The 13,745-nt window shown below is 37.0% G+C and overlaps 3 protein-coding genes across 3 annotated transcripts; 2 read left to right on the top strand and 1 right to left on the bottom strand.

Moving 5' to 3' along the window:
- Nucleotides 1-4,028: 4,028 nt before the first annotated feature.
- On the bottom strand, nt 4,029-8,077 carry LOC106301143 (rootletin-like). Its single transcript, XM_013737471.1, is given in 11 exon segments — nt 4,029-4,307; nt 4,310-4,484; nt 4,705-4,911; nt 5,014-5,256; nt 5,346-5,510; nt 5,609-6,402; nt 6,490-6,598; nt 6,784-6,870; nt 6,953-7,051; nt 7,309-7,419; nt 7,714-8,077. Coding segments are annotated over 11 exon segments (2,112 nt in total). The 5' UTR covers nt 7,807-8,077; the 3' UTR covers nt 4,029-4,278.
- A 1,512-nt stretch (nt 8,078-9,589) lies between these two features.
- Nucleotides 9,590-10,210, top strand: LOC106304952. The gene is made up of 2 exons (XM_013741331.1): nt 9,590-9,665; nt 9,746-10,210. The coding sequence occupies exons 1-2, from the start codon at nt 9,608-9,610 to the stop codon at nt 10,045-10,047; spliced, it is 360 nt and encodes a 119-aa protein (XP_013596785.1). The 5' UTR covers nt 9,590-9,607; the 3' UTR covers nt 10,048-10,210.
- Nucleotides 10,211-10,630: 420 nt separating this feature from the next.
- LOC106301996 lies at nt 10,631-13,501 on the top strand. The gene is made up of 2 exons (XM_013738500.1): nt 10,631-13,067; nt 13,154-13,501. The coding sequence occupies exon 1, from the start codon at nt 10,899-10,901 to the stop codon at nt 13,035-13,037; it is 2,139 nt and encodes a 712-aa protein (XP_013593954.1). The 5' UTR covers nt 10,631-10,898; the 3' UTR covers nt 13,038-13,067; nt 13,154-13,501.
- The last annotated feature ends 244 nt before the right edge of the window (nt 13,502-13,745 follow it).

Below are 13,745 nucleotides of genomic sequence, written 5' to 3'. Positions count from 1 at the left end.
CTATTCCCATTTATGTTCGGTTGATCATATGTACCGATGGCTCTAGCTTGGCGTTGTGGTTGTCTAGGTCGAAGGTTGGCAGCTCCTTGACCAATGGCCTCTCCTTCTTGAGGCTGATTCTGATGTTGTTCCATCATAAATCCCAATCTGTGTAGGTGAGCCTGTTGCTCTTCTTCTCTTCTTCTCCTTGCGATCTGCCTTTCAAGTGCTTTAATGTCTTCAACTGGTGGAACTAGGTTTGTTGGGCCTCTGCTCCTCAAGTTCATGCACCTGAGATACAAAATTGCTAGGATAGAGTATCAGTAACTAGATATAATAAAAGTAAGACTTAGTCTCAAGTAAGGGCCAAATCTCAATGTCACAATCAGACTAGGATTGGCAACGGCGCCAATTTGATAATAGGGTTTTTTGCCTATTGCAAATGTTGTAGTATAGTGGGGTGAATGTCGAACCAGTCCTAGTGATGTGAATCAGTGAGAATACAAGTCATTTCTTAAGCTAAGTAGATTCAATAGTGGTGAGTGTGTGACAAGTAACAATAGCAAACAGAGCAATACAACAAGGTTTTAATCAATTTAAACAAGTGAATCCATGGGTATTGGGAATTGACTTCAAGTAACTAAGATCCAATCTAGGTGACAAGCTTTCAATCAAAGTAATCTCTTAAGTCTAAACATAATTTTAGACAAGTCCTATGTCTAGGTAAATGTCCATTTGCTTAGAAATCATTAAACATCAAATGTCTTTGGCTTAATTCAATCAAGCAATCTTTAAGTTCAAGTTTAATAACTATCTAGCAATTTTAACATCAAGTGTCCTTGGCTAATCTCACTAGAGCTTAGTTGAGTTGATTCAAACACTTCATCTAATCATGTCTGATGAGAAGTGTTTAGAAATCAGGTTTAGAGTGATCAAGACTAAACAAGCATTAAAAATACTCAACAAGCAAGTTCATACAAGGATCTAATACAATAACACCATAGATCTTCACTAAGTTACTCTAATCTCCCTAACCCATGAATTCTTAAGGAAACTACTCACTAATCTCCATGAAAACACTTAATCTCATAATAGATTGAAGCATATTCAAGTAGATACAACAGAGAATAAAGATAAACAAGGATTAAACAAGCAAATTCAAGAGAATAAGAAGAAAAGAAACTAAAGATTCAAGCTTTCTCTCTCAAGAGTTCTTGTGTTCTTCATAAAAAAGTAGATAGATCCCCAATTATTGTCTGAAAAGTAGTTATATATTACTAAAATTCGAGCTGGAGTTGACCCATAAAAACAGATATTTTTCTCCGTAGTGACCATAAAAGGTCGCTACAAGAGGTCACTACGCCTGTAGCGACCTGAAATGCCCGCTACGGGTGGCCGCTAGGACACTTAGACGATTTTTTCGCATTCTTGAACTCATAGCGACCTCATTATGCCGCTACGGAAGACCGCTACAGAAAGCGCTTCAACTATAGCGGTCTCTCTAACCCGCTACATACTCCCGCTACGGTACTTAGGCGCCTCAGCTCTATCTTCTGTAGCGACCATCGTTTGCCGCTACGCCTGGCCGCTAGGAATGTCATACTGATATGTGTGTAGTATTTTGATCATAAATCCCTCAATACAGCTCCAAACGACTTGAAACCACCTCCATTGTAAAGCTAACTCAAATTCCAGTGTCTCCACAAATATTGAGCTTCAGAAGAGATCTTTAAGGCCTTCATCCGTGTTCATCTTTCACTCTTTGGACTCAAAATCCCTCCAATGGTCCTCTAACTCATCCATGTTGCTCTCCAACACCTGATATGTACAAATGCAATGATATGCAACCTAAATGTGCCTAGATGATACTCTAAATTACCAAACCATGCAAGAATAAGAAGTTAAAAACATGTAAATTCACAAGATATCACCTATTAAAATAAAATTATTTATTTATATGATTTTATTATCATTGTATCTTATTATAGGAAAAAAAATTAAACATCGATCACAAAAGTTTATGTGAGACTTTTAACAGTTTTAGTAATTTATACTCGTTTTGAAAAATTCAAAATACATCATATACAAAACAAAATCGAAATTTTTAATATATGATCTCTTCATTATTTAAATTCATTAATTACTATATATATCATAATCACATTAGGTAATTCCATATGTTTTATTTAAGGAAATAATATATAATAAATAATCATCTTCCTTTAGTTAATATCATATGATATCATACTGTTGGTATTAAATGTTTCTAATGAGATATAAAAATCGAATTGGACCAACATGTTTTTCAATTTCAATGTGAAGCTGACACGTAAGATTAGTTAACTACCTAATTGATTGACACATAAGCAATGTGTCTTTTTTAATTATTACAAAATTGAGATTACATATTTTCAAATTTCATTCGGGATTCTTTAGTTCCAACAATCATTAACATTCGGTCTCTTCAATTCTTGAACTAAACTCTTCCGCATTTACTGAGTGTTGACCGTCACTATATAATAATGAATGTCAAATTGTAAACTACGACTGGATATTTTATTTTTTAAATTTGACTTGAAAAAATTGGCTATATGTATATCCAAGAGCTCCACTACGATTTTTATACAAATATATGTATATCTACAATTAAATATAAAGTTTTAAATGTATAAATTTATAGAATTATTATTTTAATACATAAATTTATTAATAAAATTACTTATAATTATTAAATTAAGAAAGAAATATAAAATCCTTATAAAAAGTACAACTTATCTGTAAAAAAATGTTTTATAAAAAAAAAGATATTATTTTTTTAAAATTTATGGAACATATAGTTGTAATTTTTTTTTTGTATTTTGTATTATGTAAAAAGTATTTTTCAAAAAGAAACATGTATTGTTGTTTTCTAGATTTACTTTGTACTCTCTCCGTTTCTGAATAATTGTCGCTTTGACACTTTTCACACAGATTAACAAAGTAGCAGAAATATATGTAAGTTGTTATTAATTACATCGTTCTGACCAATTTTATTTGAGATAAATAAAATTATGTACAAAACCAATGCAGTTTGCAATTAATTTTCAGCTGAAATTAAGTATAATTTGCATTGAAATTGTAAAATAACACTTTTTATGTAACAAGAAAAAAAAGCTAGAATGACAATTATTATGAAACAGAAGGAGTATTGAACAAAAAAGAAAAATAAACTAGTAATTAAAATAATATTAGAGTTAAACTAGTAATTAATTTATAAATAATGGTGAAACTACTTTTTTTTCTAAACAAAATAGATAAAATATCTATGAATATCTGTAAAAAAATATTTGCAAATTTCTAGATATATAAAAAAAAAACTGGATATACATATATTTTTTCGAAACACAAATCGAAAATCAAATTACAAAATTTGAGAATTAGGGTGATTTTTCGTGCAATGCCACCCACCCCTACGGTAAACATATAATATCTGATGAGTATCGACTTTTACGGTGGACAAAATGACTAAATCAAGAAAACCAAAAGAAGAAACATGATCTGATCACACGCTATTTAGATCGCGAGAGTCGTCGTAACCATCCAGAATCTAACAACCACCTTCCAATATATCAAGAACTAAGATACCATATACTTTGAGTAATCCTGACCATAGCCTCTAGATGAAACGTAACGACAGTGTGACTTGTGAGTGGAACAAGACTGACAAATCCAGATTACTGAGATAATTACATCCTCTTCATACGATGATGGTCCATGACACTTACTTATAAAGCTAACAATTTTATCATAAAACTTATACACGAACAATCCAAGAGAGATTTACATGAGTAATTAATTAATAAGAGTTCTTTTTTTTTTGTTTTAAGAAGGAAGAACCTTGTTGACAATGTCTTGACTAAGAGCAGAGATCTGAGAATCAAGAGCCTTAATGGTTTCTTTGGTTTAGATAATAAAACCGAGAATCGACTTATATCTGAAAAAAAAAATCAGATTCAGTCTGGTTTCGGTCAATTTTGTTCCGGTTCAGTTCACATTTTTTCGGTCAATTCGGCATGTTACAACACACTTTATTATATATGCAAAAAGGATTAACAACGCAATACGGTTATACAACAAACATACGCAGTACACAGCTTCAACTTCTTCACCAAGAGACCAACCCTTTTGTAATAGAAAGCGACCAGTCCATTGATCAAAGACAATAAAAATGGCAGTTCTCATTGTGTAACTCTATTCTCAGGTCAAAGCAACTGTTATGATTAATACCTATACGACGTTCAGTGTTTCTGTTGATGCCTCCTATTTCTCGTTCATATCTTCCTTGGTGGTCTTTGGAGAGCACGAAGCATTGCAGAGTTCACCTGTTTTCTCAATTTGGCATTCTCAACAAAGATCTCTCCTAATGTCTTCCTCAGCTCGTCCTCCATGATTCTTGTCTCGGTATGGATGCTGAGAGATTTATCAATGCCCTGAGCAGTTTCATCAAACCCGGCAAGCAGCTGAGCCTGAAAAATGGCCACCGTTACAGTGTTACAAGCAAGGTTTGTTTTAGCAATGCTTCACTAGTACAGCGAATAACTAACTACCCTACGCTAACAAATAGCTTTATCCCGATGCATGTATCAAGCAGCAGTGAAAAGCAACTCCTAGTAGAGGAAACCATGGATGTGATTGGGTTGGGAAACTGTGATTTAAAAAGGAGATAAAGCAGAGATGCAGTATTACCTCCTCAATTTGATCATCAGATATTGACAGCAAACGCAGAGCATCTGATACTGTAGTTGAGTCCTCTACCAGGCTACCATTTCCGTCTGTTGATAAATTCAAGTTGTACTCTTTAAGGCGGTCGTGGAGAATTCTGCAGTCACTAAGCAACTTTTTTCTAGCCGATGCTGAGTTCTCAAGTAGCTTTCTCTCATGTTCCAGCAGTTTCTGAAAAGTGCAACGTTCTTCCAGGCTCAGTTATCTCTCTTGTTTTCATACATACATAGTAAAAATCTACAAACCCATGGTGCTGTCATAGCCAGAAATTACCTCAGCTTCTGTTTTATCTGTCAAAGATTGAGTCAGCTTCTTTTCTAGCTCCACATGAGAACGCCTCAGAGATTTAACCTCTTTGACAAGAACTTTAATATCTGCTTTAGATTTTGCCTCTAATTCATTATATCGCCTGGAGAGATCCCCCAGTTGTTGTTTTCTGGCATCCAATTCTTTCCACAAAACATCTCTCTCGGAAATAGTTGGCTCTTCAGTGGGTTCTTCATGTGAGCTCCCATCCTGTTGTAATGATTTGAATCAGCCTGCTACGCGAACCAGCTTGGTTGCTAAAATAATTTTAATAGATATGAGACTATTTTAAATCATACCTCTCTCGATTTTAACTTCATTTCCATCTCGTAAGATTTTTGTCTAAGTTCTTCCATATCCCACTGCATCTGAGTACATCTTTCTCTCTCGGTCAAAATAGCTTGCTCCAAATTCTCTTTGCTTCTTTGCTTAGTAGTTTCAAGTTCCCCTTCTAAATCATTAACCTGACCAGAAAAACAAGATTACAACACTACCATTCGTTCTATAGAAAAAAAATGATAAGATACGGATACCAAAAAGAAAAGGAGCTTTCTTATTGTACCTTTTTGTTCAGGTAATCTTTCACGGCTATCTCTTGATTTAGTCTTGCTATAAGATCTTCCATATCTGTTTTTGCATTGACAAGTCTCTCATTCGTGGCTAACAGAGTCTTGTTCAATTTCTTACGCAGGTCCACTGGAAGAACTATTTGTGCACTACCCTGTCTCTCTGGGGTGCAAACAAGACCAGTTCCATGCGATACACCAGCACCTCGGTTCAGATCCAGGTGGCTTTCACTGCTTGAACTTAGGAGACCAGATGTTGAGGTCTCACCGGTGTGTAGAGAAAACCCGGCAGCACTTTCAACAGAAAGATTTCTATTATGCATAACTGAGTGAGCTGATGATTCTAATTCAGAGAGAAGTCGTGAGCCATTGTTACCAAGAAACACATCTTTAGAAGCGTTTCCATTATACACATCCTTCCCTTGGATATTATCGACATATCTTGAGCGGACTTTACGTTTGGAAAAGTCTTCAAGTTGCTCTAGAATAGTTTGGCTCATTGAAAGTCCCTCGTCAATGTTGGACATGCTAAAGTTAACGAGCTTCTCTATTGGATTTGTTACTTCTTCATCCAGAGTTAGATCTTCGGTACCAATTTCAGAAATATCATCCTGTCCTACACTTGGAGATCCAAGCTCAGATGTTTCATAAACAGTATCACTGCCATAGTCAGATGTGAGAGAAGAACTGCCGCCAGTCTGAAACAAGCTCAAACTTGGATGAACCATGGGTGACGAACTTGTGCTATCATTATTCGCATCAGAAGCATTCTGATCTACATCTTGGCATGCTGAAATGCAACATCACGGTAGAATTTAATAACAGTTAATAAAGTTTACCAAAGCACGGCTTAAGAGCATAATGTAATAGCTCATACCAGACCTAGCAGCAGCTTCTAGTTCAAGAAAGGATGCAACTACGACACTTCTTGCCAATTCTATATCGGATAATAGCTTCGTTATCCATTCCTCAAGAGAACACCTTCTCTGCAACAAGGTCACAGTTATCACTTGTGAAACAGATTTTTTGCATGAATAATTGTATGCTGGGTACATGGCTTTCCGTATATCTATACATCTGCCCTATTCGTGCTTACTCTTCGTTGGGCGAAGTTTAGAGAAAGGGGTTACACAAGTGACCTAATTCAGTTAGCGCCAAGAAAAATGCATACCTCTTCTAACACTGCTCTGCTTTTCATACGTAACAGCCCTTTGGGTGGAGCTGATGGAAAACTTTTTCTGGGAAATGCTTTTTTAAGCTGAGAGGAAAACATGAATGTGCATATCGTTGAGAAGTGAAGAAAAAAATGGAGAGTTGTATAAGGCAAATAAAATTCTTACATCAGTTAATAGCTTAAGAAAATCATTAAATCTTCTCAACACTCCTCGCATTGTGGTAACACCTTCCGGAGACTGCACACTTATCTGAACCCTGTAAAACTGTTCCTCTAAAATGTCAGGAATAATCTAATACATGCACAACAACAAAACTCTTCAACTACCAAAAAAAAAAAAGAAGGCACACTCCAGTAGATAATTCAGGTAGAAGAGGAAGGAAACAATATATCATTATTCATGTTAAGAGTTTATTGATCCACAAACGTTCACGCTATATGGTTCAGCAAAAAAAAAAATGCTATAAACAAACACTAAAGATTATGAGCTTGCAAGAGATAAACCCAGGAGATTTGACTTACCACAACGGGATCTGAATGTTTAGACTTTGGAAGGACAGCCCAGGAGGGTATTGTAACACAATAACTCCATCCGGTTCGAGGGTCATGAGGCCAAACAGTATCTCCACCATTCTGCACAATAATAATCTCACTGCCTTAAAGTCTCCAACTTTACATATATCAAAAATGCAATTGATAGCCAAACAGAACCAACTATCCAAGGAGCATAACCAAAGTTTTAGCTACTCCTGATGTTCAACGAAACATAATTCACCAATTGCTTCAGCTAATTGTTAGGAGTTTCCCAATTACTTAGGGCTTTGATGGTAGCTTCTAGCTTGGGACTCACTCAAACCCCCCAAAAACGAATTCAAGCACGAAGCTCCCACAATAAAGTTCGAATACGCGGGAAACGTAAGAGCTAACCAATTTGCGCGGCGGAGGACTCCAATCCATCCCCAATGGAAGCGGCGACGTCCCGTCATGCCTGTGCTTCGGCGGACTCCGTCTCTGCATCATCTCCACCAAACTCTCTACCTACTCTCTATCTCCCTCTCCAGATTTCCGATCGTGAATCGAATATTCCGATCAAATTCCAATCGGAGAGAAGCGATCGAGCACTGATTCGCCCGATCCAGCTCGAAACGGAGATCTGAGCTTACGATCGAAGAGTAGGGTTTATGATGATCGTCAGATCGAGGTGGAATTGAGAGAGAGAGAAGAAACGGGGGAGATGGCGTCTCTCAGGGTCTTCTCTTCTTCCTCTGGTTGAAGAAATCCATGGACCACGGCGATTAACGGCGGTGTCGTCTACTTTAACGGAAAATCCAAGAGGATGACACGTCATTTGACGGAGGCGCGAAGCCTACCGTTACCGTGTATATACGTTGTATCCCCCACCTTCGGTTTGGCTCGTGAACCACGTTTTTTATTTTATTTTCGGTTTGGTTGGGTCAGCTCATTGGATTTTGTTTTGAGTTTGTAAATAAATTGGTAAACGATATTTTTTTCTGTTGTACATAACATCATGCATGTTTTCTTTCATATTTTTAAATTCTTACTCTTCAAACATATATATCTACAAAATTTAATAATTTGTTACTTTTTCTAAATGAACGAATATTTTATTTTGATTAATTTTATAAATTTACATTTACATTTACATGTTGAGAGGGAGACCTTCAAATATCAATGACAGGTTAAAAGCTAAGCTCTTCCCTTTGTCTCTGATTGATCATGCAATTCGTGTGCCTCTCTCGGTGGCATGCACGTATATCAATATAAAAACGTTAGGTTTCCACACTTTGGTAAAAATATTTTGTCACCTGAAAGAGTAAATTTTATATCTAGATATAAGTCAAATTAAGCTCGGTTCACAATTTCTCCACTAGTGTTTATATAAATGCAGTGGATAGTTGAAGACATATGCGTTGGATGATATATACCTCCATCGGATCTTGGATGATTGGTGTCCAAGCAACATATATAAACGACAATCGACTTTGTTGCAGCGGCACAAGATAAGGTGTGAATACTTCTCTCCCACAATAAAAAAAAAACTGTTCTCATGGTTAACTGAATAATGCTTAGGCTTTACGAGGTTAAGAAACAAATTATTTTGTCTTAGTACCTGAATGATAACCGATGTAAATCTGTTCATTTTGCAGAAAAAGTGTGTTCCATGGCATGAACAATGCGTAGCTAGATCACTTGTCCTCTCCTCACATCCATGGCGCTTTGATACTCTTTGAGGCAATTTTTAGACCTGATACAAAAATTATAATTCGTTTTGGTAGGATGAAAGTATGATTAGGCCATTCATTACATGATTAGGGCATATCTCTTGAGCTTTAGGGTAAGAAAACAAAATAGGGAATGGTTAGCTCCGAATTGAGTATTACTTTTTCGTTACTCATCATTCTTCCGTCTATTATATAATTTCCTTAGCACAAATCTCATGCAAAAACTATAATAATATTAATCTGAAGGATATGGGCAGTCAGTGTAGTGTTAAGACACATAGTATGAAATGTTTTAAAAATAATAAAGAGATAAAACACCTTGCAAGTAAACACCTTGAAATCTTAGATACATTGACCAACCAAATACAAGCAATTAATAAGTAAAATACATTGCCAAAAGTGTATAGATATATACTAACTATACTGTTGTTTATTTGGTAATTGTGTTTCCATATTCTTATGAAATCTAGGACTATATCTTTACTAATTAAGGCTGCAAGAGACTTAAAGCATAAGCAACGACTATATAAATCTGATTGACTCTTTTCTCATTCAAAACACACAAAATCACAACAACAATGACGTTTGCTCTTAGGTATTTTGTTGTCTTTCTTCTTCTGTCTATGGTCACTCAAGGTAATGTATAATCGAATCTCTATAGACTTTTTTCATGTATGATGTATCCCATAAGTTTCATGCCTTTTATCTTAATCCAGGACTGTGCGGCTGCTCTTTCGCTAACATCCAGATCGGAGGGGCGAGGACGGGGAGAGTAATCTCCGGAGAACCGGAGTGGAAAATATCGGTGATCAACACGTGCTCCCAACCTCAGTTGCACGTGACTCTCTCTTGCGGAGGTTTTGCTCCCGTGAAGCCTGTTGAACCGTGGCTACTGCTCCCAAGAGGAAACACATGTCTTCTGATTAACGGAAACGCTATAGCAGCTGGCGGCACCGCTCAGTTTACTTATGCCGGCGAGCCTTACTTCTTCAAACCCGTAAGCTCCAGGGTCGGCTAAAGTTTCAACCATTAATTTATGTAACAAGAAACATGATTTATGTAACAAGAAACATGTCTATGATCCTATGAACAAGGCTATTAGGTTTCATGTGTCTCAAGCAATATGAGTTATCTCTTTTTTTTTTGCCAATAAAATTGATGTGAGCATCTTTCTGTAAAAATTTGAGAAATTGAGAGGGCTAAATATACCTATTGGGCCTAGATAAACTTACTTATTGGGCCTATATCAATTATTCTGTATGTGTTTTTTCTTAAATCGATTTTTCATATTCACATATTATAAAAGGAAAAAATTACTCATTTTGTTTCTGAAAATCTTGTTATACAACTTTTAGTATTAATGTTAATTACAAAAATGTCATTTTAAAATTTAAATGCAACTTTTAGTTTAATGTTAATTACAAATACATTGATTTTATAAATAATTTTATTTATCTAAAATACTACATTATACTTATTGGGGCCAATATCAAAATATTCTGTGAGTTTTTTTTTTCCTTATAGATATTTATTTCGTATATATATATTGAAAAGAAAAAGAAAAACTAATAATTCTCTATCTTTCCAGTTTCCAGCAAACACACACAACGAAGACTTTCGCTTTGGTCGGAATACAATACCGTTTGCTTATTACAGCAAACAAACAAATGTGTATTTTTTTACTATTATTTATTTTATTCTTGGATTAGGGTTCACTCCACCTATGGAAAGAGTCGTGTCGTGTTCCCTTTGAAGTGTCAACATAAAAGCTTCTCCTTCTTATTCTCTGTTTCATTCCTCTGCTTCATCATCAAACTTCAATCTTACACGTTTATTAATTGTTTTCTATATCGGGAAAGTAGTTTGAAAATGGGAAAACCGGCGACGAAGAAGAAAACTCCGGTGACGGCAAAGGATGCTTCCGGCGGCGGAAAAACCAACCATCGTTCGACTTCGAGAGCCTTCGACGAAGACATGGAGATATTCATCAGCAGAGCACTCGAGCTCAAAGAAGAAGGGAACAAGCTCTTCCAAAAACGCGACAACGAAGGAGCGATGTTAAGCTTCGACAAGGCCGTTAAGCTGTTGCCTAAGGAACACATCGATGTAGCGTATCTTAGAACGAGCATGGCTTCTTGCTACATGCGAATGGGTTTAGGTGAGTATCCAAACGCTATAAACGAATGTAATTTGGCTCTCGAGGCTTCTCCTAGGTACAGTAAGGCTCTAGTGCGACGGTCTAGGTGTTACGAGGCTTTGAACAAGCTAGATTACGCGTTTAGGGATGCTAGGATTGTGCTGAACATGGAGCCGGAGAACGCGTCTGCGAATGAAGTGTTTGAGAGGGTGAAGAAGGCGTTGGTGGAGAAAGGTGTTGATGTTGATGAGATGGAGAAGAGCTTTGTTAATGTGCAGCCTCTTGGCCCAGCGAGTTTAAAGAAGGTTGTTAAGGAGAGCAAGAAGAAGAAGAAGAGTGGTGTTGAGAGTCCAAAGATTGTCAAGAGAGACGAAGGAGAGAGCAAGGAGAAGAGCGATAAAAAGTCTGAGATTGATGCAAAGATTGGTGGTAATAAAGAAGAAAAGAAACCTAAACTCAAGAAACAGAAGAAGAGAAATGGTAACAAGGCAGGAGGAGAAGAGAGGAAGATGGAAGATGATAAGGTTGTTGTCATGGACAAAGAGGTCATTGCCTCTGAGTTTTTCGAACAGTCAACAGTTACTAGAACGGTTAAGTTGGTACATGGAGATGATATCAGGTGGGCACAGTTACCGCTAGATTCCAGCGTTAGACTCGTAAGAGATGTGATCAAAGATCGTTTCCCTTCTCTCAGAGGTTTCTTGATCAAGTACAAGGATCCAGAAGGTGATTTAGTCACCATCACTGCAACGAATGAACTGAATCTAGCTGCTTCTAACAATGACAAACTCGGTTCCTTAAGAATATATATAGCTGAAGTTCACCCTGATCAAGAACCAACCTATGATGGCATGAAGGTTGAATCTGACAAAGCATCCACCTCCTTTGAGAACTGGATCTTCCAGTTTGCGCAGATGTTCAAGAACCATGTAGGGTTTGATTCCGATTCTTACTTGGACCTCCACGACCTAGGGATGAAGCTCTACACAGAAGCGATGGAGGAAGCAGTAACTGGCGAAGACGCTCAAAAGCTTTTCGAAATAGCAGCTGATAAGTTCCGAGAAATGGGTGCGCTAGCTATGTTCAACTGGGGTAACGTCCATATGTCAAAGGCGAGGAAGCAAGTCTACTTTCCAGAAGACGCTTCAACAGAAGCTGTAATAGAAGCTGCGTTTGTGTGGACACTGAACGAGTACAACAAAGCTGCGGAGAAGTATGAGGAAGCTCTCAAGATTAAACCTGACTTCTACGAAGCTCTCATTGCGCTTGGTCAAGAACAGTTCGAACACGCAAAGCTTTTGTGGTATCATGCTCTCAAAAGGAAGGTGGATATAGAGAGTGAGGTGTCTAAGGAGGTTCTTATGCTGTACAACAAAGCTGAGGATAGCATGGAGAAGGGTATGCAGATATGGGAAGAGATGGAAGAGGGTCGTCTAAACGGAATCTCAAAGTATGATAAAGAGAAGTCACTGCTGCATAAGATGGAGTTGTTTAGTGAAGAACAGACGGCTAATATGAGTTCTCAGATTAATCTCTTGTGGGGCTCCTTGCTGTATGAACGCTCTATAGTGGAGTATAAGCTTGGGTTGCTAACTTGGGAGGAATGTTTGGAGGTTGCGGTTGAGAAGTTTGAACTAGCTGGAGCTTCTTCAACTGATGTAGCTGTGATGGTGAAGAGTCATTGTTCAAGCGAGAGTGCACTTGAAGGTATGGGGTTCAAGATTGATGAGATAGTACAGGCGTGGAATGAGATGTATGATGCCAAGCGATGGCAGACCGGTGTCCCTTCTTTCCGGTTAGAACCGATGTTCCGGAGACGAGCTCCAAAACTGCATGATATCTTGGAGAATGTGTTTTCTGGATCTGGTTGATGAAACATTCTTCTCAGTATGTATCAGTAGGTAAGTAAGTAAGTAGTAACTCATATCTGCTTCACATAATCCTGATGGAAAGCTAATCTTTTGATTTGTTCAACAATGTATTGCAGGTCACTTTGTTTGTTTGGGAGTGGTGTTCATTTTTATCTCCTCCCTTTTGGTTTGGTTTAGTCTCATATTTCAAAAGAACACTATAATTTTTTCTATGGATATTGATCTCCACGGGATATATACTCTTGGCCTCTGCGATAATCATGTGGTAGGCTGAGACTGATTAGGATTCAGTCTAGAGAAGAAGGTTTTTAGATGGTGATACTTCTCTTCTCTTCTGATTTGATACAACATATTGGTTAATATGTTCTTTGTTTGTTTTGTTTGTTTTTTGTAACATAGCTCTGTAATCATTTTTTTATTAGTTGTTGATTTTGGATTAGTGTGTTAAATGTGTTTGTTGTTGTGTGAATGTTTGTTGTACCCTGACTTCAGATTGTTTTATTTTAAAAAAAAAATTGAATAAAAAGGTATTTCTCAGATTAAAATCAATGGTCAAGTCCAATAACGGGGATTAGCAAGAGGTCACAACTATACAAAACTGTAAAGTTGCCTAAAGCTGCTACCTCTTGCTTTCATTTATACAAAAACTTAATTTCTGGTCATTTATATGTCAGGACCGGTACTGGCTGCTTGCACTTATACAAAACT

The sequence above is a fragment of the Brassica oleracea genome, chromosome C7 (genome assembly GCF_000695525.1).
Source record: "Brassica oleracea var. oleracea cultivar TO1000 chromosome C7, BOL, whole genome shotgun sequence".
NCBI lineage: Eukaryota > Viridiplantae > Streptophyta > Magnoliopsida > Brassicales > Brassicaceae > Brassica > Brassica oleracea.
The sequence above is the reverse complement of the archived record's forward strand: the minus strand, read 5'-3'. Positions and strand labels throughout refer to the sequence as shown.

What these genes read in the sequence shown, in the direction of transcription:
- LOC106304952 (XM_013741331.1), top strand. Translation starts at nt 9,608, where the DNA reads ATGACGTTTGCTCTTAGGTATTTTGTTGTCTTTCTTCTTCTGTCTATG. An exon ending in TCTGTCTATGGTCACTCAAG is followed by an intron (nt 9,666 to 9,745) that starts GTAATGTATAAT and finishes ATCTTAATCCAG; the next exon opens with GACTGTGCGGCTGCTCTTTC.
- LOC106301996 (XM_013738500.1), top strand. Translation starts at nt 10,899, where the DNA reads ATGGGAAAACCGGCGACGAAGAAGAAAACTCCGGTGACGGCAAAGGAT.